This window comes from Bos mutus, chromosome 2, assembly GCF_027580195.1.
Source record: "Bos mutus isolate GX-2022 chromosome 2, NWIPB_WYAK_1.1, whole genome shotgun sequence".
In the NCBI taxonomy this organism is placed as follows: domain Eukaryota; kingdom Metazoa; phylum Chordata; class Mammalia; order Artiodactyla; family Bovidae; genus Bos; species Bos mutus.
In genome coordinates this window covers 82277956-82304558 of record NC_091618.1, presented here as the reverse complement: position 1 = coordinate 82304558, position 26603 = coordinate 82277956, and the positions used below count along the sequence as shown (strand labels likewise).

At 38.0% G+C, this 26603-nt stretch overlaps 1 protein-coding gene across 1 annotated transcript in view; it reads right to left on the bottom strand.

Moving 5' to 3' along the window:
• Positions 1 to 26603, bottom strand: part of ARHGAP15 (Rho GTPase activating protein 15) — a 698771-nt gene that overhangs the window by 570546 nt on the left and 101622 nt on the right. The window contains exons 4-5 of the mRNA XM_070389876.1: positions 18566 to 18627; positions 1929 to 2016 (exon numbers count right to left, since the gene is read on the bottom strand). Of these exons, the coding sequence (XP_070245977.1) occupies positions 1929 to 2016; positions 18566 to 18627 (150 nt within the window). The remainder of the gene's footprint in view (positions 1 to 1928; positions 2017 to 18565; positions 18628 to 26603) is intronic.

The window sequence follows — 26603 nt, the reverse complement described above, 5'->3', positions numbered from 1 at the left end:
GCCCTGAATTTGCTTTAAAGACAGTGAGAGAAATTGTAAGAGCACTGAAAATGGGACGGTAAATAATAAATAGGGACTACCCCCCAAAAAAAAAACAAAGGTTAACAAATTTTTTCTGAAGGTAAAACCTATTTTCAATTTACAACAATTCTGAAGCTTGATCTGGAGGCATGCAATGAATGAGGTGACTTTCAGGTCTGCCTATTACGGAAGGGGGGTTCTCTTCCACCTGTAGAAAATTAAGCAGCTGATAATTATATCTCCTGGTATGAGATTAAAATAATAAAATCAAGCCAAAAACTTTAAATTGAAATCTAATTTCTCCCATTACCCACGCACATTCATATCAACTCTGCTCCAATGGCATTCTTCTCACCCAGCAAGACAAAGATCATCTTCTCAGCAGCCAAACTCAGAAAGGCAAGCTACTTTCCTTCCTTCCTGACTTTCCCTTCAGAACTCATTCAAAGGGAAGACAAAGGACCCGTGGGTGGATGGGAGTTGTTTTGTGCCTGGGCCATAGGGATACTTTATTTTTCTTAAAAAAGATTATCTCAACATTACTGTAGCCAAAAAATAAATAAAAAATAAAAACAAAACCCTAAAACAAATATCCGAGGCAGTTTAAATTAAAAATACAAAGGACTGAGATATATTTTTAATTTCTTCATAATTAGTTTACAGATTGGACTGCACTGAGACTCCAAAAATCAGCAAGCTACTTGGGGATAAAGGCTATTGCAATTATCAGGAGCAAGCCAAATGCTACCTTTTGTTCTTACTAAAATCTTCTCCTTAAAAAAAAAATCTCCTAGCAAATGATTTTCTATTTCCTATTTAAAGAGGATTACATAGCAAACACCACTAGTGGCTGGAAAGCAAAGAACTTTCCATCGTTTTATTACCTGCCAAATACAAATTAGCTCATTGTGGTTAATTCCTGCCAGGAGACCCCTTTCCTGGCTGCCCATCAGGCCAATGGGGTATGGCAGGTTGGTTCCTGCCCGGAGTCCTTCTTAATCAGGAGGCTGTCAGATATGCTGCTTGCCCACTGTCTCCGACATCGTGTGGCAGCTCTCGTGTTCGGGCAGTGAGGTTTTGAGCTTGTATTGCCCCAGTAACTAGCTCAGAATTGCTCCTACTTAGGATCACTGTCAAATCTCAGTGGGCATTTATAAGGTCTTCCTCCAGGTACAAATCAAGAAGCCCTACAAATTTCACTTTGTAATAACTACAGGATACAGAAATTGTATTAGTGCCATTAGATTGAGTCATAGAACTATTCAGAAAGGTTAGCTGGATGTAGTGAAGTCACAGTTAGACTAAGATAAAAAATCACTTTGTTAACATTGAGTATTTCCTCATTGGTAACACTCTATATTAAGGTGCCATTTATAAACAGCTTATTATTATTTATTAATGTGTGAAGCACTTTATAGCATGCTAGATAACAACTTAAATTCATGTATTAAAGATGCACATACATGGTTTAATACGATTTACGTCCTATAATATTCTTTAAAACAGCTTCCCATAGTCTCATCCGTTAAGCATTTATTACTAATGCATTTTATAACATGCTTTATAATACATTATTTGAGCAAGTAGCTGCATTTAGTGATCATTTCATAAATAAGAATAAAGCATTTATAAATGGCACCTTAATTTAAAGTGTTACCTTCCCATTACTAGATAGCTGCTCACTATTCATCCCATTTTGTGATTATTCTCCAAATGCACCACTTAATAAAACAGACACTAAGTTCTATTTTCCCTTCATCTGATTAAAAGTTTATTGAGTCATTTCTTCCATCTGCTTTCAGATGTTGCTAGCTTGGAGGCTTTAGTGCGATTTCTGTTGAAACTGAACTTTCAATTCAACAATATTTCTATGAAGATTATAATAGTAAACACAGAGAACTACTCACCATGTTAGACAGCGCCTGCTGTTTGGACTCCTTGTAAAATTCAATTTTCCGACTAGAAAGAACAATCCAGGAAGTAGTCCAGTTTTTCCTTAGGAGAGAAAAAAGCAAATAAAAAGCAGTATTACTTGAAGAAATTAGCACAAATATTGCATAAGCAACATGTGGAATAAGTAGAGACTATCTCTTTTTTAACTAGAATTCCTAAAAGTCTTTTTCTTTATTAAAATCTATAGGTGGTATGGAATATGTATAATAATAAAAGATTCTGTAGTTTTTAGATCATGGCATTTACAGTAAAAGTCTCATTTGTAGATCCTCCTCAAATCTTTTTCAGATATTAAAAATCCAACTTCATGTATCCATGTCCCCCACTCCCTAAAAAGCTGTTCCTGCAGCAAACTAAAAAGAGAAATCAGAACATTGTCCTTCATTGTTCAGTTCACTACAGTTCAGTCGCTCAGTCATGTCTGACTCTTTGAAGCCCCATGGACTTCAGCATGCCAGGTTTCCTTGCTCAAACTCATGTCCATCGAGTCACTGATGGCATTCAAACATCTCATCCTCTGTCATCCCCTTCTCCTCCTGCCTTCAATCTTTCCCAGCATCAAGGTCTTTTCCAATGAGTCAGTTCTCATCGGGTGGCCAAAGTATTGGACCTTCAGCTTCAGCATTAGCTCTTCCAATCAGGACTGATTTCCTTTAGGATTGACTGGTTTGACCTCCTTGCAGTCCAAAGGACTCTCAAGAGTCTTCTCCAACACCACAGTTCAATAGCATCAATTCTTTGGTGGTCAGATTTCTTTATGGTCCAACTCTCACATCCATACATGACTGGTGGAAAAACCATAGCTTTGACTATATGGACTTTTGTCACTAAAGTAATGTCTCTGCTTTTTAATATGCTGTCTAGTTTGTCATAGCTTTTCTTCCAAGGAGCAAACATGTTTTAATTTCATGGCTGCAGTCACCATCTGCAGTGATTTTGGAGCCAAAGAAAAACATCTGTCACTGCTTCCATTGTTTCCCCATCTATTTGCCATGAAGAGATGGGACCGGATGCCATGATCTTCATTTTTTGAATGTTGAGGGTTTTTTTTTTTTTTGTCTTTAAAAAAATTTTTTATTGGAGGCTAATTACTTTACAATATTGTGGTGGTTTTTGCTGAATGTTGTTTTAAACCAGCTTTTTCACTCTCCTCTTTCACTTTCATCAAGAAACTCTTTAGTTCCTCTTTGCTTTTGGCCACAAAGGTGGTGTTATCTACATATGTGAGGTTATTGATATTTCTCCCAGCAATCTTGATTCCAGTTTGTGCTTCATCTAGTCTGGCATTTCGCATGATATAATCTGCATGTAAGTTAAATAAGCAGGGTGACATATATACAGTCTTGACATACTCCTTTCCCAATTTGGAAACAGTCCGTTGTTCCATGTCCGCTTCTAGCTATTGCTTCTTGATCTGCATACAGATTTCTTAGGCGGAAGATAAGGTGGTCTGGTATTCCTATCTCTTGAAATGTTTTCCAGTTTGTTTTGATCCACACAGTCAAAGGCTTTAGAGTAGTCAATAAAGCAGAAATAGATGTTTTTCTGGAATTCTCTTGCTTTTTCTATGATACAGTGGATGTTGGCAATTTGATCCCTGTTTCCTCTACCTTTTCTAAATCCAGCTTGACCATCTGGAAGTTCTCAGTTCACATACTATTGAAGCCTAGCTTGGAGAATGTTGAGCATTACTTTGCTAGTGTGTGAAATGAGTGTAACAGTGAGGTAGTTTGAACATTCTTTGTCATTGGAATGAAAACTGAACTTTTTTAGTCCTACGGCCACTGCTGAGTTTTCCAAATTTGCTGGCATACTGAGTATAGCACTTTAACAGCATCATCTTTTAGGATTTGAAATAGCTTATCTGGAATTTCATTACTTTCACTAGCTTTGTTCATAGTGATGCTTCCTAAGGCCCACTTGACTTTGAACTCCAGGATGTCCAGGATATGCTCCTTCATTGTGACATCTCTTCATGGGTTTAGTACACATCAGAGTCTTGAAAACTAACCAGCTAATCTGTCACTGTCTAGCTCACAATATTTTTCAATGTTGAAACTCAACAGAAAGCAAAAATGAAAATAAAAGGAGTCAAATGTTTTTTTTTTTTCCTTTTTTGCCAGTCAAACTAGCTAGAACTATAAGGAATGATACCAAGGGCTACTTATTGAGAGTGTGGAGAAATGAATTCTCCCATACAATTTTGGTGGAGTTCAAACATTTTTTCAGGAGTGAATCTGGCAATATGTTTTTAAAAAATATTTTTAAATGTGTATATCTTTCAATTGAACAAGTTTATTACTATGAATTTAAACTGATCCTACAAATAATCTTATAAGTTAAGGCTCTCTGCCCAAGAATGAAGTGCATCATTTCTTAAGTCTGCATGTAAAATATCAAAAAAAGAGAGACAGGTTATGAAAATTGCATATTATGGATTCATATAAGGAGCTAATTAACCCTGTCATGTAGAAGAATCCTGATAAGGGAAGTTTTCAATGTCAATCATAATATAAGATATAGTTCAAAATACCATACTGCACTATTTATCTATGACTGTCTTCACCCATCCCAGCCCCTTCTGATTATTAATTCCCATTCATCAGAAGTTCAAACATTATGTTTTTAAATATGTCTTCCATGACTTCCTCACACAGCACTTAAGACATATTGAAAATAATATTTTGTAAATTTCACTTCTCTCTTTCCCCCATTAAATAAAAATCCCCAAACCAACAGAAAATACTTTATATTTACAAAGATAGCCCCAGTGACAAGCAATAGTGAATTGGAAAGAGTAGGCGATAATTATATATTTGTTGAGTTAATGATTAAACTTAGGCATGGGGGTATAAAAAAAATTGGATATAACAACAGTTAAATCAGAAAGTGAAACCCCAACTTTGATTGCCCTTTGCATTGCATTGTTACTTAAATAACTAGATCTGTATAAGTTTGTGTCATGAAGAATACCCTTCGATTAGATGGTAAAACATTAAGGAGATTAATATACATTAAGTTTCTATCTATTACATCATGTTGCTGATGTTTGCTTTGGTTTAACACTCATTTTTGAATAGCTGAATTCATTTTACAAAAGTGATTTTTTTTAAAAAAAGGTTACTAAAAGACTATTCTGGGCAATATAAAACTACACAAAAATATGTTTTAAATGACCATTTAAGATCTTTGTATAATTTAGTTCCACTTTCCTCATAGACTCTAGAGGTTTGATTGAAAGAACAGTTTTGATTCAGTCAAGTTAACATTTACAAGACTAGGTGGCTCTTACATGCTTGAAGCTTTCCTACTTATACACCATTGTATTAAAAATGAAAAACAGAAACAAAACACACATAGTGTGTATGTTTCAACATGCAAATACGAACTCTATGTTGTTGGGCCCACTTGTCTTCAAACAGTCACTTTTTCAATCAGATGACAATAAAGATGGAAGAGCAGGAATAAAAACACATAGACCTTTTCCTTCCTTTGCTTTAGTTCCTATTTCTCCTTTTATTTACCACCAGCAGCAAGATGAACTGGAGCATCTGTAGCCTTCTTTTGACAGAGGTCTTAATATTAGATGATCCAAGATAGAGTAAGCATTGGCAGGACTGCTGATCTAGACTGGGCATCTTTGTTATCTCCACCCCTCACTTTTACCATATGTAACCAGCAAGAATGGAATATCCTCAGACATGACAAAATCTTTATTTAACCTGCCTGTTATATTTCCTACTATATTTTTAATCTCCTGGCAGGAGATATTCTATACCTTATTTGCTTCCTATCTATAGCAAGCCCTGGATAAACGGTTCTGATTTGATCTGTTTCAGATGTTGATCGTTTATAGAACGTGTTGGCATTTTTCCCTTCCTTAAACTTGGAACTGGAATTGGTAAGAAATGAAGTTGCATGAAATTCGATTATCTCATGGTTCTCAGAACTTTGAGCTGCTGTAAAGAGTTCCCTCTTAGGTGAATCTGATGAACAGGCTGAAGAGGATAGGAATTGTACATGTTGTAACTTTGGTAATATAAATTGCTCTGGTACTTTACATACAGTGTAATTTCTTTTTGAACTTATAAACTACAAATAATATCTATGAATACAAGGGATTTTTCCAACTTGTTTAAGATAATATCATTTCAAAAGGAAGAACAGAATGCTGGTTTATAACATTTCAGATGCCCCAATTTTAATTCAGTTTTTCATGATCTCTTTTAAAATAAGAATTAACATAAATTATTTTGAGTAGTATAAGTTTGATCGTCTAGTGGAGATTTAGCTTCTCAAAAATATGATGAAGATATTATATCCACTTACTAGTACAGAAAATAAGATTCAGAGTGTTTAGGTAACTTACTTAAGGCTACACATTTAGAGACAAACCCAGTTTCTCTGATTCTGAAGCCTATAATCTCTTTACTAATTTATATTGTGTTTTTTAGATTAAGGAGTATAGGTGTGCTTCATTTTATGGTGCTTAGCAGATATCGCATTTTTTACAAACTGAGGTTTCATGGCAGCCTTGCTTCAAGCAAGACAAAAGTCCAATAGCATTTGTTCACTTCATGCCTCAGTCACATATTGGAAATTCTCACAATATTTCAAATTTTACATTATTGCGTTTGCTATGATGATCTGTAATAGTGATCTTGATGTCATTATTGTAACTGTGTTCGGGCGCCATGAACTATGCCCATATAAGACAGCTAACTTAATCCATTGGTTGTGTGTGTCCTGAATGCTCTACTAACTGGTCTTTCCCCAACTTTCTGCCTCTCCTCAGGCATCCCTATGCCCTGAGACATGTCAATACTGAAATTAGGACAAAGAGTAACTCTGCTGCTGCTGCTGCTAAGTCGCTTCAGTCGTGTCCGACTCTGTGCAACCCCAGAGACGGCAGCCCACCAGGCTCCCCCGTCCCTGGGATTCTCCAGGCAAGAACACTGGAGTGGGTTGCCATTTCCTTCTCCAATGCATGAAAGTGAAAAGTGAAAGTGAAGTTGCTCAGTCGTGTCTGACTCTTAGCGACCCCATGGACTACAGTTTACCAGGCTCCTCCATCCATGGGATTTTCCAGGCAAGAGTACTGGAGTGGGGTGCCATTGCCCTCTCCTGAGTAACTCTATAACAGCCTTAAAGTGTTCAAGTGAATGGAAGAGTCACATCTCTCTCACTTTAAATCAGAAGCTAGTCGTGATTAAGTTTACTGAGGCAGGCAACTCAAAAACTGAGACAGGCTGAGTACTATGCCTCTTGTGCCAAAGTTAACCAAGGGAAGTCAAAGTTTTAAAAGAAATCAAAAGTGCTAATCCAGTGAACACATGAATGATAGACAAGCAAAACAGTCTTATTGCTGATAATAGGGAAAGTTTTAGTGGTCTGGATAGAAATCAATTCAGACACAACACTCCCTTAAGCCAAAGCCTAATCCAGAGCAAAGCCCTAACTCTCTTCAATTCAGTGAAAGCTGTGAGAGATGAGGAAGCGGCAGAAGAAAAGTATGAAGCCAGAAGAGGTTGATTCATGGGGTTTAAGGAAAGAAGCTTTCTATAAAACATAAACAGACAAGGTGAAGAAGCAAGTGCTGATGTGGAAGCTGCAATAAGTGATCCAGATGACCTAGCTAAGAACATCAACGAGAGGGCTGCACTAAACAACAAATTTTCCATGTAGACAAAACAGTCTTCTGTTGGAAGAAGATGCCATCCAAGACATCCATAGCTAGAGAAGAGAAGTTGATAACTGACTTCAAAAACCTTAAAGCACAAACTGACTCTCTTGTTAGGGGATAATGCAGCTGGTAATTTTAAGTTGAAGCCATTGTTCATTTACCATTCTGAAAATCTTAGGATCCTTAAGAATTATGCTACAGATAGGATGACAAATCATGGGTGATAGCACATCTCTTGACAATATGGTTTATTGAATATTTTAAGTCTAGTGTTGAGACCTACTGCTCAGAAAAAAAGATACCTTTCAAAATATTATTGTTCATTGACAATATACTTGGTTACTCCAGAGCACTGATGAAGATACACTACGAGATTAATGTTTTTATGCCTGCTAACACAACATCCATTCTGCAGCTTATGAACCAGGCAGTCTTATTATATCAAGAAATACTTTTTGTAATGCTATAGCTGCCATAGGTCATGATTCCTCTGATGGATCTGGGCAAAGTAAACTGAAGACCTTCTGGAAAGTATTCAATATTCTCCATACCATGAAGAACATTCCTGATTCAGGGGAGGAGGTTAGAACATTACCATTAACAGGACTTTGAAGAAGTTGATTCCAACCCTCATGAATGACTGTGAAGGGTTCATTCAAGATTTCAGCAGAGGAGTGAGTGCAGATATGGTGGAATTAGCCAGAGAACTAGAATTAGAGGTGGAGCCTGAAGATGTGACTGAATTGTTACAATTTCATGAAAAACTTTAAGGGATGAAAAATTGCTTCTTATGGATGAGGAAAGAAAGTGGTTTCATGAGATGGCATCTATTTCTGGTAAGTTTCTGTGAAGATTGTTTAAATGACAAAAAAGGATTCAGGATATTACATAAGTGTAGTTGATAAACCAGTAGTAGAGTTTGAAAGGACTAAATCCAATTTGAAAGAAGTTCTACTGTGAGTAAAATGCTTTTAAACAGCACTGCATGCTACAGAGAAGTTGCTTATGAAGGAGAAGTCAATTGATGTGGTAAACTTCATTATTTTCTTGTTTTAATAAGTTGCTGCAGCAACTCCAACCTTTAGTATTCACCACCCTGATCAGTCAGCAGCTATCAACACTGAGGCAAAACCCTCCACCAGCAAAAAAATATTATGACTCACTTTTTTGTGAGTCATATTGAGGCTTAGATGATGATCATCATGTTTTAGCAATACAGTGTTTTTGAATTAAGGTATATACATTGTTTTTTTAGACATAATGCTATTAGATTATTAATAGACTACAGTGGAGTATAAACATAAATTTATATGTTCTGGGACACCAAAAATATCATATGATTCTCTTTGGTGCCTTATTCTCTTTATGGAGGTGTCCTGGATCCAAACCAGCCATATCTCCAATGTATGACTGTATCACTTTTTTGGTTAAGGAGATTGTCCATGTCAGCTTTCACCATAGTTTTGGTCCTAAATCTCAAGTTATAGAAACTAGAGTGCAGAGCCTATGGCAAGGTACAAGTCATCTGGACTGCCTTATTTACTATTTTACCTAATGATAATTAGAAGGATTGGCCAAAGGCCCACTACTCTCAAGCGCTTTTTTTCTCTTGGGAATTGAACTGATTTAAAGGAGGCATGGACTGTCACCCCCACCCCACCCCCTGTAGCTCAGCTTTAAAGAATCCACCTGCAATGCAGAAGATGCAGGAGACATGTGTTTGATCCTGGGGTCTGAAAGATCCCCTGGAGGAGGGCCCGGCAACCCACTCTAGTATTCTTGCCTGGAGAATCCCATGGACAGAGGAACCTGGGCTGCAGTCCACAGGGTCGCAAAGAGTCTGACACACTGAAGCAACTTAGCATATATCAAAAGGAGTTAATGATGAGCCTTTCAACTGCTCGGAAGAAGCCAGAAGCAGGGGTGTACTTCTAACTATGACACCACCTCTGTCTCTTTCCTGCTAGGGGGTTATTCTGGTTTGTGATGAGCAGACTCACATGTACTCGGTAGGGAGTCTAAAACCAGAAAGTGTTTCAAAAGCCTCTCATGTAGGAGTGACTGAGAATTCACCTACTGGGAATATCTTTTACCTTATGACATAGGTCAGGACCTTTATCCTCTGAATAAAGACTTAGCTATTTTCTTCACAATATCTTTCAAGTCAATTCCCCATTTGATGTGTTTGGCCCTCTGTGTCACCTAAAATTCTCAGGATATCAGCAGAAAAGCTTCTCACCAGTTACTCTAACACAATGAGCATTTGGATGGCACTGTCAGCTCTGGAAGCAGTGTGAATTGGATCAACTGGCAAGGTTTTGCCTTGACTTGAAATTCTAATGCTTTCTACATGCCATCAAATCCTTATAGGTGACAGTTTTTCAGTATATTGAGATTCAACTCAGCAAGTGAGTAGCTCCTTCAAGTTTAGAGGGCTTACTTACACAGGACTTTTATTTTATTTTTTTAATTAGTTAATTAATTTATTTATATTTTTAAATTTTATTTTATTTTTAAACTTTACAGATTGTATTAGTTTTGCCAAATATCAAAATGAATCCGCCACAGGTATACCTGTGTTCCCCATCCTGAACCCTCCTCCCTCCTCCCTCCCCATACCATCCCTCTGGGTCGTCCCAGTGCACTAGCCCCAAGCATCCAGTATCGCGCATCGAACCTGGACTGGCAACTCGTTTTACTTACACAGGACTTTTAAATAGATCTTCTGAGGAAGAAGTGATTTTCAGAATGGAAATAAAAGTCTCTCTACTTTCCTAGCACCCTCAGAGAAGGGAACACCACGCCTGACTTCCTAGAGCTTTTCCACTCCTGGGCACAGTATCTGTGGGTTGTGTTTGTTGTTGTTATGCTGTCACCCAGTCGCTCTTTTTTTTGTGACTCCATCGACTGTAGCCTGCCAGGCCCCTCTGTCCATGGGATTTCCTTGAAAGGAGACTCAAGTGAATTTCCATTGTCTTTTCCAGGGGATCTTCCTGGCCCAGGGATCAAACCTGTGTCTCCTGCATTGCAGGCAGATTCTTTACCACTCAGTCACCAGGGAAACCCATATCTGACGTATAGTGAGTGCTTATGAGTGCTTATTTAAGTATTTTTTTTCTTGTTGTTATTATGTTTTGATATTTGGTGGTTTTGGGGGGTCCTTACCACAGGGCAAGTGGAACTTCCTTGACCAGGAACTGAATCCATGCCCTCTACTGTGGAAGCTCAGAATCTTAAACACCGGACCACCAGGGAAGTTCTCAAATGTTTTTGAGTAAAAGAATATACGGGTTCTCAAATTTCAGGAGCATCACACATCTAGAGTCAGACACAACTTAATGACTGAACGACACCAGCGACAAAAGGGCTACAAAGCACCCACTTCTGCATTTCCCTTATTTATTACTTAATTGCCAAGTGTTTTGACAAGTCCTTCATAGAATCATTTTAAAACTATCTAATGTTTCTGGTTGAATACATCTTTTCTAATTTATAATTCTAGTGGCATGGCCTGAGCTTTCTCCAGAGGGCTTCCTGACTTCTCATATGTGTGTCAATAAAATAAGCTGGTGGGCATGCATCAGTTCTCACCCTGTGCTAGGTATGGCACCTGATACTTGGTATAAGTCAAGAAATTTAGTCCCCATGCCAGTCACAAGTATCTACTGAGAATCCGCCACAGGACAGATACAATTCCAAAGCCTGCATATATAAAGGCAAACAGCAGACACCTCAAGGCATTTACCTCTAACTCATTGGAGACAGGTAGTAAACACGGTAACAAATAAATTATCCAAATAGCATTGGGAGGTGGGTGATAATCCACACACTACAGATAAGAGAACGGAGGTGTTGTGAGGTTACGTCTTATCCAAGGGCATCAAAGTCATACATATGGGATTCAGGCCAAATCTCCTGAACCTTGAAGGCCACACTCATTCTGCTGACCATCTCTAGAGCAGATTGCACATAACTCTCCCTCAGTCATACTGTGCTTGTCTATGGAGAGCCTCATGATAGCCCTGAGAGAGGAAGACTCCTTACTATTGCCAAAGAGGTCCTTGACCATCTTTCTCCTTGGAGCAAGGCTACTTCTTAGACTGATCTGGGCTGTTCTGCAATGCCAAATTGGGAGGCTTTTCAGCCCTACTTTCCCAAGATGGCCAGCAGGTAACATCATCCATTGATGGGAGCCAATTAATGCATCAACATTTCATCATCTTAAATTTGAGGGCATTCTTTTTTTAAAAATTTTTCCACACAGAGAGATAAAAACCTAGATGTTGGACAGACTCGTGTGTTAAGTAAGACACATAAGTCAGGAAATGTCCAACTTTAGTAAGTCAGATGTCCTAGGAGTAGGAGAGAGAGTCTCCACATAAATTTACAGATAGCAATTAGGTAAGAGATTGACATTAATGCTGGTGATTCAGCACAGGAAATATATCCTGAGACAATAAATGCAGGTATTTATTTTAAATTTTTGTCACAAGATATCTCATTTAAGATGGGGGAGGGGGTGGCAGTGAGGATCCTTAATGTAATTAAGAAGGAGGAAGAACTAACTTCTAATAAGGACAAGCAGTTAATGCAATTGGTGGGACATCTTCTCCAAGAGACACTTTGGAGAACATTCTTAAAATGAATCCTGACTTGTCAATGTAGAAAGTAAAACCAAAACCAACCAAACAAAAAACCCCAAACCAAAGAAACTAAACACAAACATCAGCTTGACCAAAAATTCTTTGCATTCTGTGAAATGGACACCGGATGGCAGCACATAATAAGAGCAACTTTGTAACTGCTCATCTGAACAACACTTGAGGGAAACTGGCCTTTAAAATATTTGTTATCATTGTTAGAATCTGTTAGCTTGGGCTCATGTTGAACGGATTCATCTACTCTAACACTTAAGTTTTATATATTACACTGACCTCTCCAGTGCCTCCTTTGGTAATGACATGATGGCAAACCAGAAAATAAAAGGAAAATAGATATGAGGTTACTTTGTAAATTTCAGACTCTCTTTGCTGTTGCTTGCCTCTGTTATCTGACTTGGTTACACTGGATTTGAATTGATTCTGCACCCCTGGAGGGGGGTGAAACTGATTTACTCCAGTGTCCTTGACTGATTTACTGAACAATCACTCCGACACTGCTAAGTAGTCTGACTAGTTCTCAAACTGGTATGCAAGGAACACATTTCTTGTCTCATATCCTAAGCTTTTTGTAATTTGCCTCTACTTTAAAAAAAATCAAAGAGACACTAGTGTATAAATATATACATCGCTGTCACTACTGCAAGAAATGTAAAAGCTTTCTATTTTCACAGGGTTACTAGAAGTTGGAAATTATAATAGCACGTGTTGGAAATCATGAAACTAAAGGAACCTTTTACAAAATAACTGCTGTATTCCATACTTTTCAAACGTTCCCCCTAGTCCTTAGCACTGAACATAAAAAGAGAGAAAGGCAAATGCAACCTGGAAGAATTCATTAGGATCTTGAGCAGAAAATGCTAAAATAATAATAACGTTTACATTAGGGGGGTACTTTAGTACCATGTTCCACAGAAAGTCTATTCTTAGAAACAATTGTTTAAAAAGAAGAAAGAAACAAAAACAAAGGTTTAATAGCTCTGGGGCTCTGGGATGAAAATGAACACCAGTAGACATAACACTATACTACTTTTTTTCCCAAATATATCTCTGTGCATCCTTTCATCCTCAAGAACTTCTTTCCACCCCCTCTGAAGAGCAGAGTAGAGTGAAAAGCCATGTGTAACAAGATGTACAAGCCACAGATGAGATGACGAAGGGGCAGGCTTAAAATGAAAGGTGTAGTAGGAGAGATGAGGGTACAGAAAGCGTACACGCTGTCAGGGGCCTTTCATAAATGAAAGAATTGAAAGCAACTCTTCGCTAAGGTCTCCGAGAACTTCAGAGAGACATGAGCTACTTCTCTTTTGGGAACAGATGTAACAAAATGCAGGAATTTCTAATCTTTATCAGAAAAACACACTTTCAATGTTCACAAACAAAATCTAAAGTTGAATGCTGAATGTCTTTGGCTTTCAATCCTGTCTGTCTGGGGACACTTCTAGAACTTCATTTCAAAATAAAGCTAAATTCATGGCCCTTTATAGATGTAAGATACAGCCAATGTGTTCTACTTTCCACCAACTCTTGCTGTATTCAGAGATAGGTCAAACTTTTCTTAGAAAGAAGGAAAAAAATACATGAAAAAGGGAAGGAAGTTAAAGAAAAAGGAACAGGAAGAGGGGAAGAAAGAAAAGAAGAACACAAAACATGATGTGGATGATATGTCATGGATTTAGGAGTAGAAAATTTGTTGTTGTTGTTGTTTAGTCACTAAGTCATGTCTGACTCCTTGGCAATCCCATGGACTGTCACCCACCAGGCTCATCTGTCCATGGGATTTCCTGACCAAGAATACTGGAGTGGGTTGCCATTTCCTTCTCCAGGGGATCTTCCTGACCCAGGGATGGAACCTACATCTCCTGCATTGACAGGTGGGTTCTTTACCACTGAGCCACCAGGGAAGCCTAGAAAATTTATAGAGATTAATAAAATAGTATTTATTAAGTGACAGTTGAAACCCTTGGTACGGCTGATGGTATGAAATAAAAGGACAGTTTGTGCTTCCTGGCCTCAAACGTCTTCTACCAAGACGGAAAAATCTAACCTACTTCATACAGAGGACATAGCTAAAATCTGACTATACATACCAACTATACATAGAGTAAGATTGGGAGGAGAGGTTGGTAGAAGGGACCAAGTTTCTCCATTTGTAAAATTGATGGCAGTAACATAGCCTGTTTTAAAGTATTATTTCAGTGTTACTGGTAAAGCAACTATCCAAATACTCCACAGAATAAGCATCTGTTATTATTGTTATAACACATTCAAAGTTATAAAAAGATATAAAGTTCCTTGATAAATAGGGACAAGACCATGGCAAGAAATTTTACATAAGAAATACAAATTATAGAAACTGTGGTATACTATTGAATAGTTACTAAATTATCAATGGGTTAAAAACTACACAACTTCTCAGTTATGATGAAATTGATCATTCTGTTGTTAGTTACAAAAACATACAGACTCCTTGGGCAAGCAGTAGGACTATACATAACAGTCATTAAAACAAATACGGTCTTGTGATTTACTCAAGACATCTAGGCTTAGAATTTCTGTTAAGAAAATATAAAAGCAAGCTATAGTAGGTTTACTGCAATTATAACTATTTTCATATAACTTGAGTCAACTTAAAAATGTAATAAAAGAGGAATGTAGAAATGGCTTGGTGCTTTATAGTCCCATCAACATTGTAGGATATCATATGTTATTACATATGTTGACTATATCTACAATTTTCAATCTATAAAGTCTTTATAGTTTTAATATAAAAGTTGACCAAGGTATATACTACCTGGTGCATATTAGAAATTGTCACAAGAAAAGAAAAGTGAGATACTTAACTAAAACATCAACCAGAGGAATAAAAATATTAATAAAAGCAACTCTATGTTCTATAGATATCAACTTGCAAAACTGAAATTTAGTAAAACTATACACTGATGAGATTGTGGTGAGGGGTGATCTCTGCATTGTGAAGAGAATATGAACTGATACATTCAGTTATGCATGGATTTATAACTGTATGTGCCTTTACCATCAAGCAGTCTTTTTGTGTCGTTTAGTCACTAAGTCACGTCTAACTCTTTTGCGACCCCATGGACTGTAGCCCACCAGGCTCCTCTGTCCGTGGGGTTTTTCAGGCAATAATACTGGAGTAGGTTTCCATTTCCTTCTCCAAGGGTTCTTTCCAACCCAGGGATTGATCCCATGTCTGCTGCGTTGGCAGGCAGATTCTTTACCACTGAGCCACCTGGGTTTATGCCCCCGAGAGAATTCCTAATATATTTGTAAGGAGACATACATGTGTCATTTATTGCAATATTGTTTGGGATGGAAGGAGTAGGGACAATTTAAGTATCCACTCCTGGAAGACTGAGTAAGTAAAATTTGATGTGTGCACACAATGGCAAAATGGGTAGAAAGCTGGAAGAAATTAATTTGTTTTAAGTATACAGCTGTAGATAGATAACCCTAATATTGACTAGTGTTTAATGAAAGTAGTACAAAACAGAATGAGGCTTATAGCCCGAAGTGCTCATTCTCTCAGTTGTCTCTGATTCTTTGCGACCTCATGGACTGTATAGTACGTGAGGCTCCTCTGTCCATGGGGTGTTTTCAGGCAAGAATATAGTAAGTGGGTTGTCATTTCCTCCTCCGGGGGATCTTCCCAACCCAGGGATTGAACTCATGTCTCCCGTGTCTCCTGCGTCTCCTGCATTGCAGGCAGATTCTTTACTGCTGAGCCACCACGGAAGCCCCTATAACCCGAAAGACTTCTGCAATTTAGAGCATATTCACTTACATGCTGTTTTCTAGTATGCCACACATATAGCCAAATAAATATATGGAGACTGGATTTGAAGAACACATATTCTACAGAGGATTGAAGTGAGGAATGGAGACTGAGAATAAAGTAAGCCCAGCTAGGAGTCTTGCCCAGAAAGATGATAATACAAGGCCACACACTGAAGAGGATAATCAACTCAATTTGTGCACCTGAGGTTAAAAACAAAACAAAAGGAAAACTAAAATGGATATGATTTTAAATGAAAAAAAGCTGAAAGAATGCATAATTTCATGCAAGATGATTGAAATAACAATGAAACATAGTACAAACTAATGTTTATATGAATTTAAGCTGGAACACATCAATGGTATGTAAACTGGTTAAACAAACAAACAAAACAAATACAAAATGGTATACACACTGATTGAAGCTACCTAAAAATATGCTGTTCATGCGAGCTGGTGAGGGAAAAGGCCTGGTTCTGCCCCTTAATTTTTCTTGACACCACCTTCTAGGAAAACATTTTACAAGAATGGTTTATGGAGGGCTTATGGCAAGGACACTGTACAAAATTTGCTTGGAATCCCTTTTAGGATCTTCTCCTCTTCCTTGCATGAGGCTGGGATCCAAGACCTACCAAAGCTATCACCTCCTCCTTCCTACCAAGCCCCAGGGAAAGGCTGAAGTGGGAACTTTGACAAGCCCTTTTCTATCCTTCTTTGGATGTGATGTCCACATAGCTGGTAAGGTAAGAAAGGGCTTTGGTTTATCCTGGGAAGGCTTATTGCTGCACCCTCCACACTCCTTCCACGGGCTAATATACCTGGGAGTGAAGTCCAGGGGAAAGTTGGCACTAGGTTGGGTTAGTCAAAGAATCCCTACTGCTCTTTCAGAACTTAACACATTAAGTCAGGTTCTCCACTGGAGCCTGGACTAGATGAGTCTTTGAAAACAGTATTGCATTTGATCTTGTCTCCTGTGTAGCTCACTCCTTGAACCTTCAAGGGAGGGTGGCTGCAGAGATACTGCAGAAAAGTAGTCTAGGAGAAGGTTGAAGGCCCTGTTTACCCCAGAATAAAACACAATATTTTATATGCTCTTCTTTAAAAGAGCTTTTAAAATCTTAACCCAGAATAAAACACAATATGGATGGAAAATAGAATTTGTTCTTTAAACTTGAAAGAGTTATTTTAAGTAGTGGGATTATGGATGATAGTTTTCTCCAATTTTACTTATTTTAAATAAATAAGTACAATAACATACTTTATTTTCTAGTGTTGGCCAGAGTTCCATCCCACTAATAAACTATATTATACAATTAATAAGTGTCCCATTGTGTAGCTAATTAGTACATTTATCCTTTATGATTTTAATTGTTAACTATACAGTCATGAATAAATGCTTTGTCTGCCACTGTGAGTACTTTCTACATACCTTTGCAGTTTGCATTTAACCTATCACAAAACTAAGTATTTAATAAGACTTACATAAGAAATAGGGGACATTCTAAAATAGAGATGTTTACTTCTAAGTAGCCCATATATTAAAAAAAAATATGTAGCATCTTTGACTACCCTCCTATCAACCTCATTTTTTATTATTAAAGTTTTTTCTTCCTGTCGCCTAAGTAAATTCTTCCTGCATTGTCTAATTTCTCTCACCTACTCTGTGCCACTCTCATCTCCAAATGCAGCAACTTCCAACTTTTTATCTAACAGATGATATTTTTCTCTCATTTTTCTTTCTCAAATGATTTTTACTGAGCAACAAATGTATCTCAAATCCTCCATCCTTCAAAAAATTATGCTCTCAATGTATTATAGGAGATTTTTTACACTGCAAAATGAGTCCCTTCACCCTTTAATCTGTTAATCACAGAAATAAAGACCTGGAGATCAGCCCTGGGATTTCTTTGGAAGGAATGATGCTAAAGCTGAAACTCCAGTACTTTGGCCACCTCATGTGAAGAGTTGACTCATTGGAAAAGACTCTGATTCTGGGAGGGATTGTGGGCAGGAGGAGAAGGGGACGACAGAGGATGAGATGGCTGGATGGCATCACTGACTCGATGGACGTGAGTTTGAGTGAACTCCGGGAGTTGGTGGTGGACAGGGAAGCCTGGCGTGCTGCGATTCATGGGGTCGCAAAGAGTCGGACATGACTGAGCGACTGAACTGACTAACTGACTGACTTTCTTATTTCTTTGCATATTTTTTTAATTTCAAGTTTTAGAGGGTCACGAAGCAGTTCATTCATATTCTGTGCAATAAAATAAAATGTAGTGCTTTGTTGGAAACCTATAGTTACATTAAAAATAATGTTGACCTTAGTGATAACAGAGAGGAATATTCTAGTCCTGCATCATAGGGCCTACCTTTCTAAACAATAACAGCAATACAAATTGAGGAGATGGAGAACTAGCATAGTTATATACAAGTGAATTAAAAAAAAGTTTATTACCTTAGTTTCTTTCCTCCATCTGCAATTTTAGCTTTTTGAAGATAACCTTCTTTTTCAACCATCTGCAAAAAGAATGCATATATTAAAACTGTGACAAACTCATACACATTATTAGTTTGAAAGAACCTATGCTTTCCAACAGTCACTGCAGTGATGGAAGTTTCCAGTCATAGAACTTCATCAATAATGCATATATAGCTTATGGGAAGTGCCTGCAAGATCATAGTCATTACAAGATGTTAAGTATCCAAAAGAAATATTACAAAGAGTAATGTGAATGATTTGTTGAATAGTGATACACCTTTACTCACACTTCCTTCAGGGCATTGAAATCACTTGCTTACAAAATTGATTACAAATGGTAAAACAAAGATAAATTTAATGCCTTCCTTAATTTTACTTATCATCCTTGGAAAAGTTCCTCCTTTTCACCCCTCATTTCTACTTCCCCTTCCATGTACCTGCTGAGGCCAGTGAGAGCAAACAATTCAATAGAACTAGGTAGCTGGTTAAACTGGAGAAGAATTTAAAACCCTGATATTCCATACATTTTGTTCAGCTAGCTACCAAGAAATACTGTGGCAGCATTATCTCATTATCTTCCTCCATGGGGTGGGCTTGCTTCCTTTCCTATTTGTATTTATTGGCTTTCACTGTTAATATAACTGCATATTGCTTAAGAGAGATTCAACTATTCCTTATCACTCCACAGAGATTTTTGTTGAGTTCTAGGGTAAATATATTGGAGAAGGCAATGGCATCCCACTCCAGTACTCTTGCCTGGAAAATCCCATGGACGGAGGAGCCTGGTAGGCTGCAGTCCATGGGGTCTCTAAGAGTTGGGCATGAATGAGCGACTTCACTTTCACTTTTCACTTTCATGCATTGGAGAAGGCAATGGCAACCCACTCCAGTATTTTTGCTTGGAGAATCCCAGGGACAGAGGAGCCTAGTAGGCTCCCGTCTATGGGGTCGCACAGAGTCGGACATGACTGAAGCGACTTAGCAGCAGCAGCGGCAGGGTAAGTATATACAGAATGTAAGTTGTGATGCAGTGACATCCCAGTCACAGATGGTGGCTGCGGCCATGAAATTAAAAGACGCTTACTCCTTGGAAGAAAAGTTATGACCAACCTAGAGAGCATATTAAAAAGCAGAGACATTGCTTTACCAACGAAGGCCTGTCTATTCAAAGCTATGGTTTTTCCAGTAGTCCTGTATGGAAGTGAGAGTTGGACTATAAAGAAAGCTGAGCACCGAAGAACTGATACTTTTGAACTGTCGTGTTGGAGAAGACTCTTGAGAGTCCCTTGAACAGCAAGGAGATCCAACCAGTCCATCCTAAAGGAAATCAGTCCTGAATATTCATTGGAAAGACTGATGTTGAAGCTGAAACTCCAGTACTTTGGCCACCTGATGTGAAGAGCTGACTCATTTGAAAAGACCCTGATCCTGAAAAGACTGAAGGTGGGAGGAAAAGGGGACGACAGAGGATGAGATGGCTGGATGGCATCACCGACTCAATGGACATGAGTTTGAGTAAACTCGGGCAATTGGTGATGGATTGGGAGGTCTGGCATGCTGCAGCTCATGGGGTCACAAAGAGTTGGAAACAACTGAGTGACTGAGCTGAATTGACTCCCATCAAAGTCTGCAATAGATGTTCTAATTTCTTAGTGCCCTGTTTCTATCTTCCTCTGACAGTCCTGCACTCTTCTCATCCCTAGTTCTTACCCTTGCTGCAAGATTGAAACAATCTTGGTGAATTGCCAACAACATTGACCCATGTCCCATCCTATATGCTGTAAGCTTTTAGGAGTCAGCTGCCTACTAACAAACGATCATACCCCTCAGTGCCATCCTACATGCTTTTCTCCTGACTGTAATACTTCACTCCCACCATATTGTCATCACATAAATTTCCAAACATATTGAATCCACTTTAAAACGTATTATGTATCTCTGCTGTTATACAGTTCTTCCATGGTTCCTCTGCAGTCCCTTTTAAATGCCCTTTTCTGAATCTTCATTTTTCATTCTGCTGTTATCATTATCATAGGGCTTGTTGGGTTGTACCTGCACCTGTGCTGTGACTCTTCCTTTCACATCAGGGTTCCCAGCAGAGAGAGTACTTGCTGCCACCAATAATTACAATAATAAATATTGTTTGAACAAATGAGTGGATAAATGATGAATGAATGGCTGCTTAAATGTTTATCTAAATTTTTATAGGAAACTGGGTAAGCAAACAAACAAGCAAAAAAAAACCCAAAAAAAAAAAAAACAAAAAACCTATGTATGCATTACGATAGATTAAAAAAAGAGATATTTGGGAGTGAGTTGTCCCTGGGTCAGGAAGATCTCCTGAAGAAAGAAATGGCTACCCACCCCAATATTCTTGCCTGGAGAATTCCATGGACAGAGGAGCCTGGCAGGCTACAGGGGGTCCATGGGGTCACAAAGAGTCAGACACAACTGAACGACTAATACTTTTCCCAAACCACTAAAATTTCATCAGTTAAAAAACTGGCTATTTACAAGACTCACTCTGATATGAGTGAGTTCTTTTCTGATTTGTTTATTATTATATTCACAATACATAGCACAATACTTAGCTTTCAAAATATATTGGATGAATACATATTTTAAAAAATAATGAAGATAATGAAGATTTATGATAATCATAGCATACTACTTTTCACATAGCTACATTTCCAGAGAATTTCTTTTATTTCAGCGTACTTTCCATAAGCCTAGAAGAATATAAGGAAGCTCTCTTAGATAACTTTTAGAATCATGATGTTCAGTGGTGCCTCTTTTGTACTTAGATATGAATATTCATTTGCTTTAATCACCTTTTCACCTAATGTATACAGTCTCTTCTTTTAGTGCCAGAAAATCTTATTTGTCTATCCCCTAAATTCATATAATACATTTAGTAATTAATTGTGGGCATCACTCGTTTCTACAAAGATTTGGAAGAGAGATGTTTTTAAGAGCAATTAGCATCACAGAAGATGTCCCTTTCTTTATGAATGTATATTTAGAAATTTTGTTGTGTAACAAATAATAGATGGTTGATGGCTGGATGGCATCACTGACTCACTGGACATTATTTTGAGCAAGCTCCGGGAGTTGGTGATGGACAGGGAAGCCTGGTGTGCTGTAGTCCATGGGTTCACAAAGAGTCAGACACGACTGAGCAACTGAAGTGAACTGAACGAATGATAGATAAAATTTACCTCTTTATTTAAGATTTCTTCTGATGAAAATAAGTTACCAAAAGACTGAATCTGTCTACCAAAAACCTACAAAATCTCTCAACCCATAATAAAATTTTATGCAAACATTATTAGCTAAGAATATTGCCTCCCCCCAGAAAAAAAAAATCACTAAAAGGCTACTAGGTGGATATTTAGTTGCCAGAGATGTATTATTGATGACCACTTGTCTAAAAAGAGACGGAAAATGTGAAAGTAGAAACCTAATACTCTCGCAAGGAGAAATCTACATAAGCTGGCTTGAGTTATATACCTTAAAATTCTCTCTCCTTGAATAAGTAATGTTCCTCTATGCACTGGACCTTTTCAGGATAACTGAGATTGAGGCCAGGGGCTGGATTTCTCATATTAGGCTTCTATAAATGGACATCGTTGCCATCAAACAGGCTGAGTCAGTTTTCATGGCTTTTGATCAATGCAATAGAGTTGCTAGGCATGTCCACACAGAGGTCTCAGAGAAAACAGGTAAGGAATCTTCTTTTATATTATCTTCTAACGTCCAAGTTGCCTTCCTAGTCATTGGGAGACACTAGTAATCCTTCTAGTGTGTACTTTTACCTATTATATTTATTTCTACAGTGCATATTTTTACATATCTGTGTATCTGCATATACATTTTACATGTAATTATATACATGTGCAACCATCATGAACTATTCCCATGTCTGTTCATTTCTCTCCATTGTTTCTTTCATATTTAATATACAACCTTTTTTTTATACATTTTAAAATAACACCCCCTTCCACTAAATACCAGTTGCTCTTCTCACAAGGGGACTGCAAAAGTTAATGTTTCTGCTGCCTCGTCGCTTCAGTCGTGTCTGACTCTGTGTGACCCTATGGGCTGCAGTCTGCCAGGTTCCTCTGTCCATGGGATTCTCTAGGCAAGCGTACTAGAGAGGGTTGCCATGCCCTTCTCCAGGGGATCTATCCGACCTGGGGATCAAACCCTTGTCTCCTGCATTGCAAGTGGATTCTTACCGCCAAGCCACTGGGGAAGGCCCACAAAGACTAATAGGACAACCTTGATCTTATTGCGGTTTATATCATTGTGAGATCACATTTCAAGATACTCCTATTCCTCTTTTGGAGGGAATGGATACCCTACTTGCCTCCAGTTACCTCCGAGATGAGAACAGCTTTTGTCCTGGAATAGAAAATTCCAGTCAGGTTTCCTATACTGAAAGCACTGCATTATTCAAGTCCCATGCTGAAAAGCAAAGTTTCCATTAATACACTTTATTACTTTATTATTCCTTGTCATCATATTTTGAAATACTTTTTCATGTTCCAGGCACTAGGAATCACTTATTCCAGGAGGCTCATAGGAGCCAAAAGAAGTTTTAGGGCAAGCAGAAGATTGCTCTGTATTTTGCATGTGGGTTTATGTATGGTACCATATTAATTATTTTAATTACTTATTCCTCTTTTATGTTAATCCCATGGTTTGAATGGACAGTAATCTATGAATTACAGTGGACTAAGTTGGTCGTCTAGGACCCAGATGGTCTTGCCTCTGGTAATTTACAAAATTATGTTTAGGTTTAGGAGTGTGTTTCCCTGGTGGACCAGATGGTAAAGAATCTGCCTGTAATGCGGGAGACCTGGGTTCAGTCCCTGGGTTGGGAAGATATCCTGGGGAAAAGAATGGCTACCCATTCCAATAATCTTGCCTGAGAATTCTATGGACAGAGGAGACTGGTGAGGTACAGTCCATGAGGCCACAAAGAGACAGTACTGAACAACTGAAATGTTCATTTTCTTTCACTTTGGGATACCACATGCCAAGTTCCAGGCCAGCTTGAAGTTCTTTAAAGTTGTAGCATTTCCTAAACCATATACTTAGAAACATCAACCAGTCTTTAGATGCTGAATCTGGCTTCTTGTGCTATTTGTTCAACGTTCCTCAGAAGCCCTATTTAATGTTAAGTGGCAGGAAAGATCAGCAATTTGTCCAGATTGGATGCCAGCCAGTCTGCTAGCAGTGAGGGAGTACTCAGCAGACACAACTGTGCTGAGATACATATGAAAAGAATGAATGGTGGTGGGATATCCAGATAGCACCTGTTTATCAGCCTAAGTTGGAAGCCAGACACAAGGCAAGAGAGCAGAAGACAACCTGTGATTAATGCTAACAGTCAGGCAGAAAGACCAGACTGTAACCATAACTACAGACACTGCAATTTTTTTAATGTGAAGTCTTCAGTTCTCAGATAAAATAAGTTCTTATATCTTTATCTTATAAAATAAGATAAAATAGTTCTCAGATAAAATAAGTAGAATTGAAAACAATAGAGTTTTATCTACACCAGTACAAGAGTCCTGTTGAAATACATGTTTATAAATGAAAATACATTGAATCTAAAACTTTCAGCGCATTTTTACGAGAAAAGACTGATGTTCAGTACCAGAAACATAGAGCCTTTGCTCTGCTGATATATGTGAGTGGTTGCTCTTTTCTCCTTTGTTCTGATTCCTGTGTTCACTGGCAATCTTCTGACTCCTAATTCAGCTTCCTCGGTCCTCTCACACAGAATGTGATGGACCATAGTCAATATCAGTATATGCACCATTACAAATTAATAAATCAGATTTCAAGTTTATACAGCAGACTCTTAGAAATTTCATTATGTGAGGTAATCCCATTGTTGTTTAGTTGCCAAGTTGTGTCTGACTGTTTTGTGACCCTATGGACTGTAGCCCACAGACAGTAGGCTCCTCAGTCTATGGGATTTCCCAGGCAAGTATACCGGAGTGGGTTGCCATTTCCTTCTCCAGGGGAACTTCTGGACCCACAGATAGAACCCACATCTGCGTTAGCAGGAGGATTCTTGACCACTGAGCTACCAAGGAAACCCTAGGTAAATGTTCATCATCTCTGTAAACACTGGTAATATTGATACATGTAATCTATCAAGATCCACCGAACTGAGACAAGCCTCAGGCCTGAACTGGAGAGAACCCTCCAAAGTAGTGGCACCTGTGAAACTTTCTGTATGACTAACCTGCTTCCTGGGAGAACCTTGTATCGAATCTCCATAACTACACACATGAGCTACTATAATTTTCAAACAGATTTTGCATTTAACGCTTTTCCAATTTAGTAATTAGACGTTATATTTTTTTCTGAACTTTCAATTGATCAAAGTACTTTGCTGATAATCTTGTTTTTGATAATTTCTATTATAAAGCACAGAAGGAGGATATCTGGTTACATCATATTACCCCCAATGACGTTTCTCTTCCTTTTTAAATCTCTTAACTTTTCCACTACTCACAGAAATAGAAATGTTGTGTATTTTTTCCAATGGCTTTCTTTTTAAAATTATTTTTTTGTTTCTGTCTTTAAAATAAAAAATGTATATATTTAATGTGTACAACATGATATTTTGATTTACATATACATAATGAAATGTTTGGGCTTCCCTGGTGGCTCAGTGGTAAAGAATCTCCCTGCAATGCAGAAGGTGTGTGTTCAATCCCTGAGTCAGGAAGATCCCCTGGATAAGGAAACAGCAACTCACTCCAAAATTGTTGCCTGGGAAACTCCGTGGATAGAGGAGCCTGGAGGGCTACAGTCCATGGGGTTGCAAAGAGCTAGACATGACTTAGTGACTAAAAAATAACAGACAACCAGTGAAACGATTACTATAGTCAAGCTACTTAACATATCCACTTCCTCACATAGTTACTTTTGAAGATTTTTCTATGGTGAGAGCATGTAAGGTCAACTCTCTCAGCAAATTTTCAGTGTACAACACAGCCTTATTAACCGGTATAATCACCCTAATGTACAGTCAATCTCTAGAACTTAGTCATTACAGAACTCCACTGGCTTTCCCTCTCTTGCTCTACTTTCCTCTTTGGGATTCACTGCTTACATTTTTTTCTTCTCAGTTTCCAGTTATTTATGTATTGACTCTAGCTTTCTTGCTACATCAGATCTGCTGACCGTGTGTGTGGTCTTGTAGGGGAACAAAAACAAAAATAAAGGGAAAAAAATCACCTTCAAAATGTAGCTTATCTTTATATCATATAAAGTACTAATTTAAAATATAAATGCTTAATTTTAAATGGCAACCCACTCTAGTATTCTTGTCTGGAGAAGTCCATGGAGGGAGGAGCCTGGTAGGCTACAGTCCACGGGGTCGCAAAGAGACATGACTGAGCTACTTCACTTCACTTCGATTTTAGGGCCATCTCACATATAGTTGGAAAATGAACTATGATGCTCTTGGAGACATGAAATATAAAATCTCTGTGTAACAAAGATACATAATTGTGTACATACGTTTAAAAAGTGGTAAACCAAAATTTTCAAGTTGAAAACAATAATTACATGAAAGGAGAATAGAAGAAAAAGGATGCTGTGTCATACATGAGCAGTGCCTATAAAGGAGTAATTAAGCATGCTTAAAGATCTGGAAAAGCTGGTCTTGACTTCAGGTCTTAAAGTTAGGCATGGTTTGCTGAATGCAAATTATTTATACCCTGCAGTGTGTATTGTACATTGCTTTCATGGGTTTTCTCCTTCTTTTGCTCTCAGGATGAGAGAATATGTTGTGCTCTGGGGCTCTGCTGAATGTCTTGAACCGGTTTTCAAATGTTGGGTTTGGCAAAGTACATATTATGTTTTGCCAAATGCATTTCCCCATCATCTTAAACCCCTGTGTATTTCAAGGGAAATTTTACCCACATGTCTCTGATTTATTTACCCTTAACTCATCAAAATATCATCTTGAATAAGCTAGCATTTG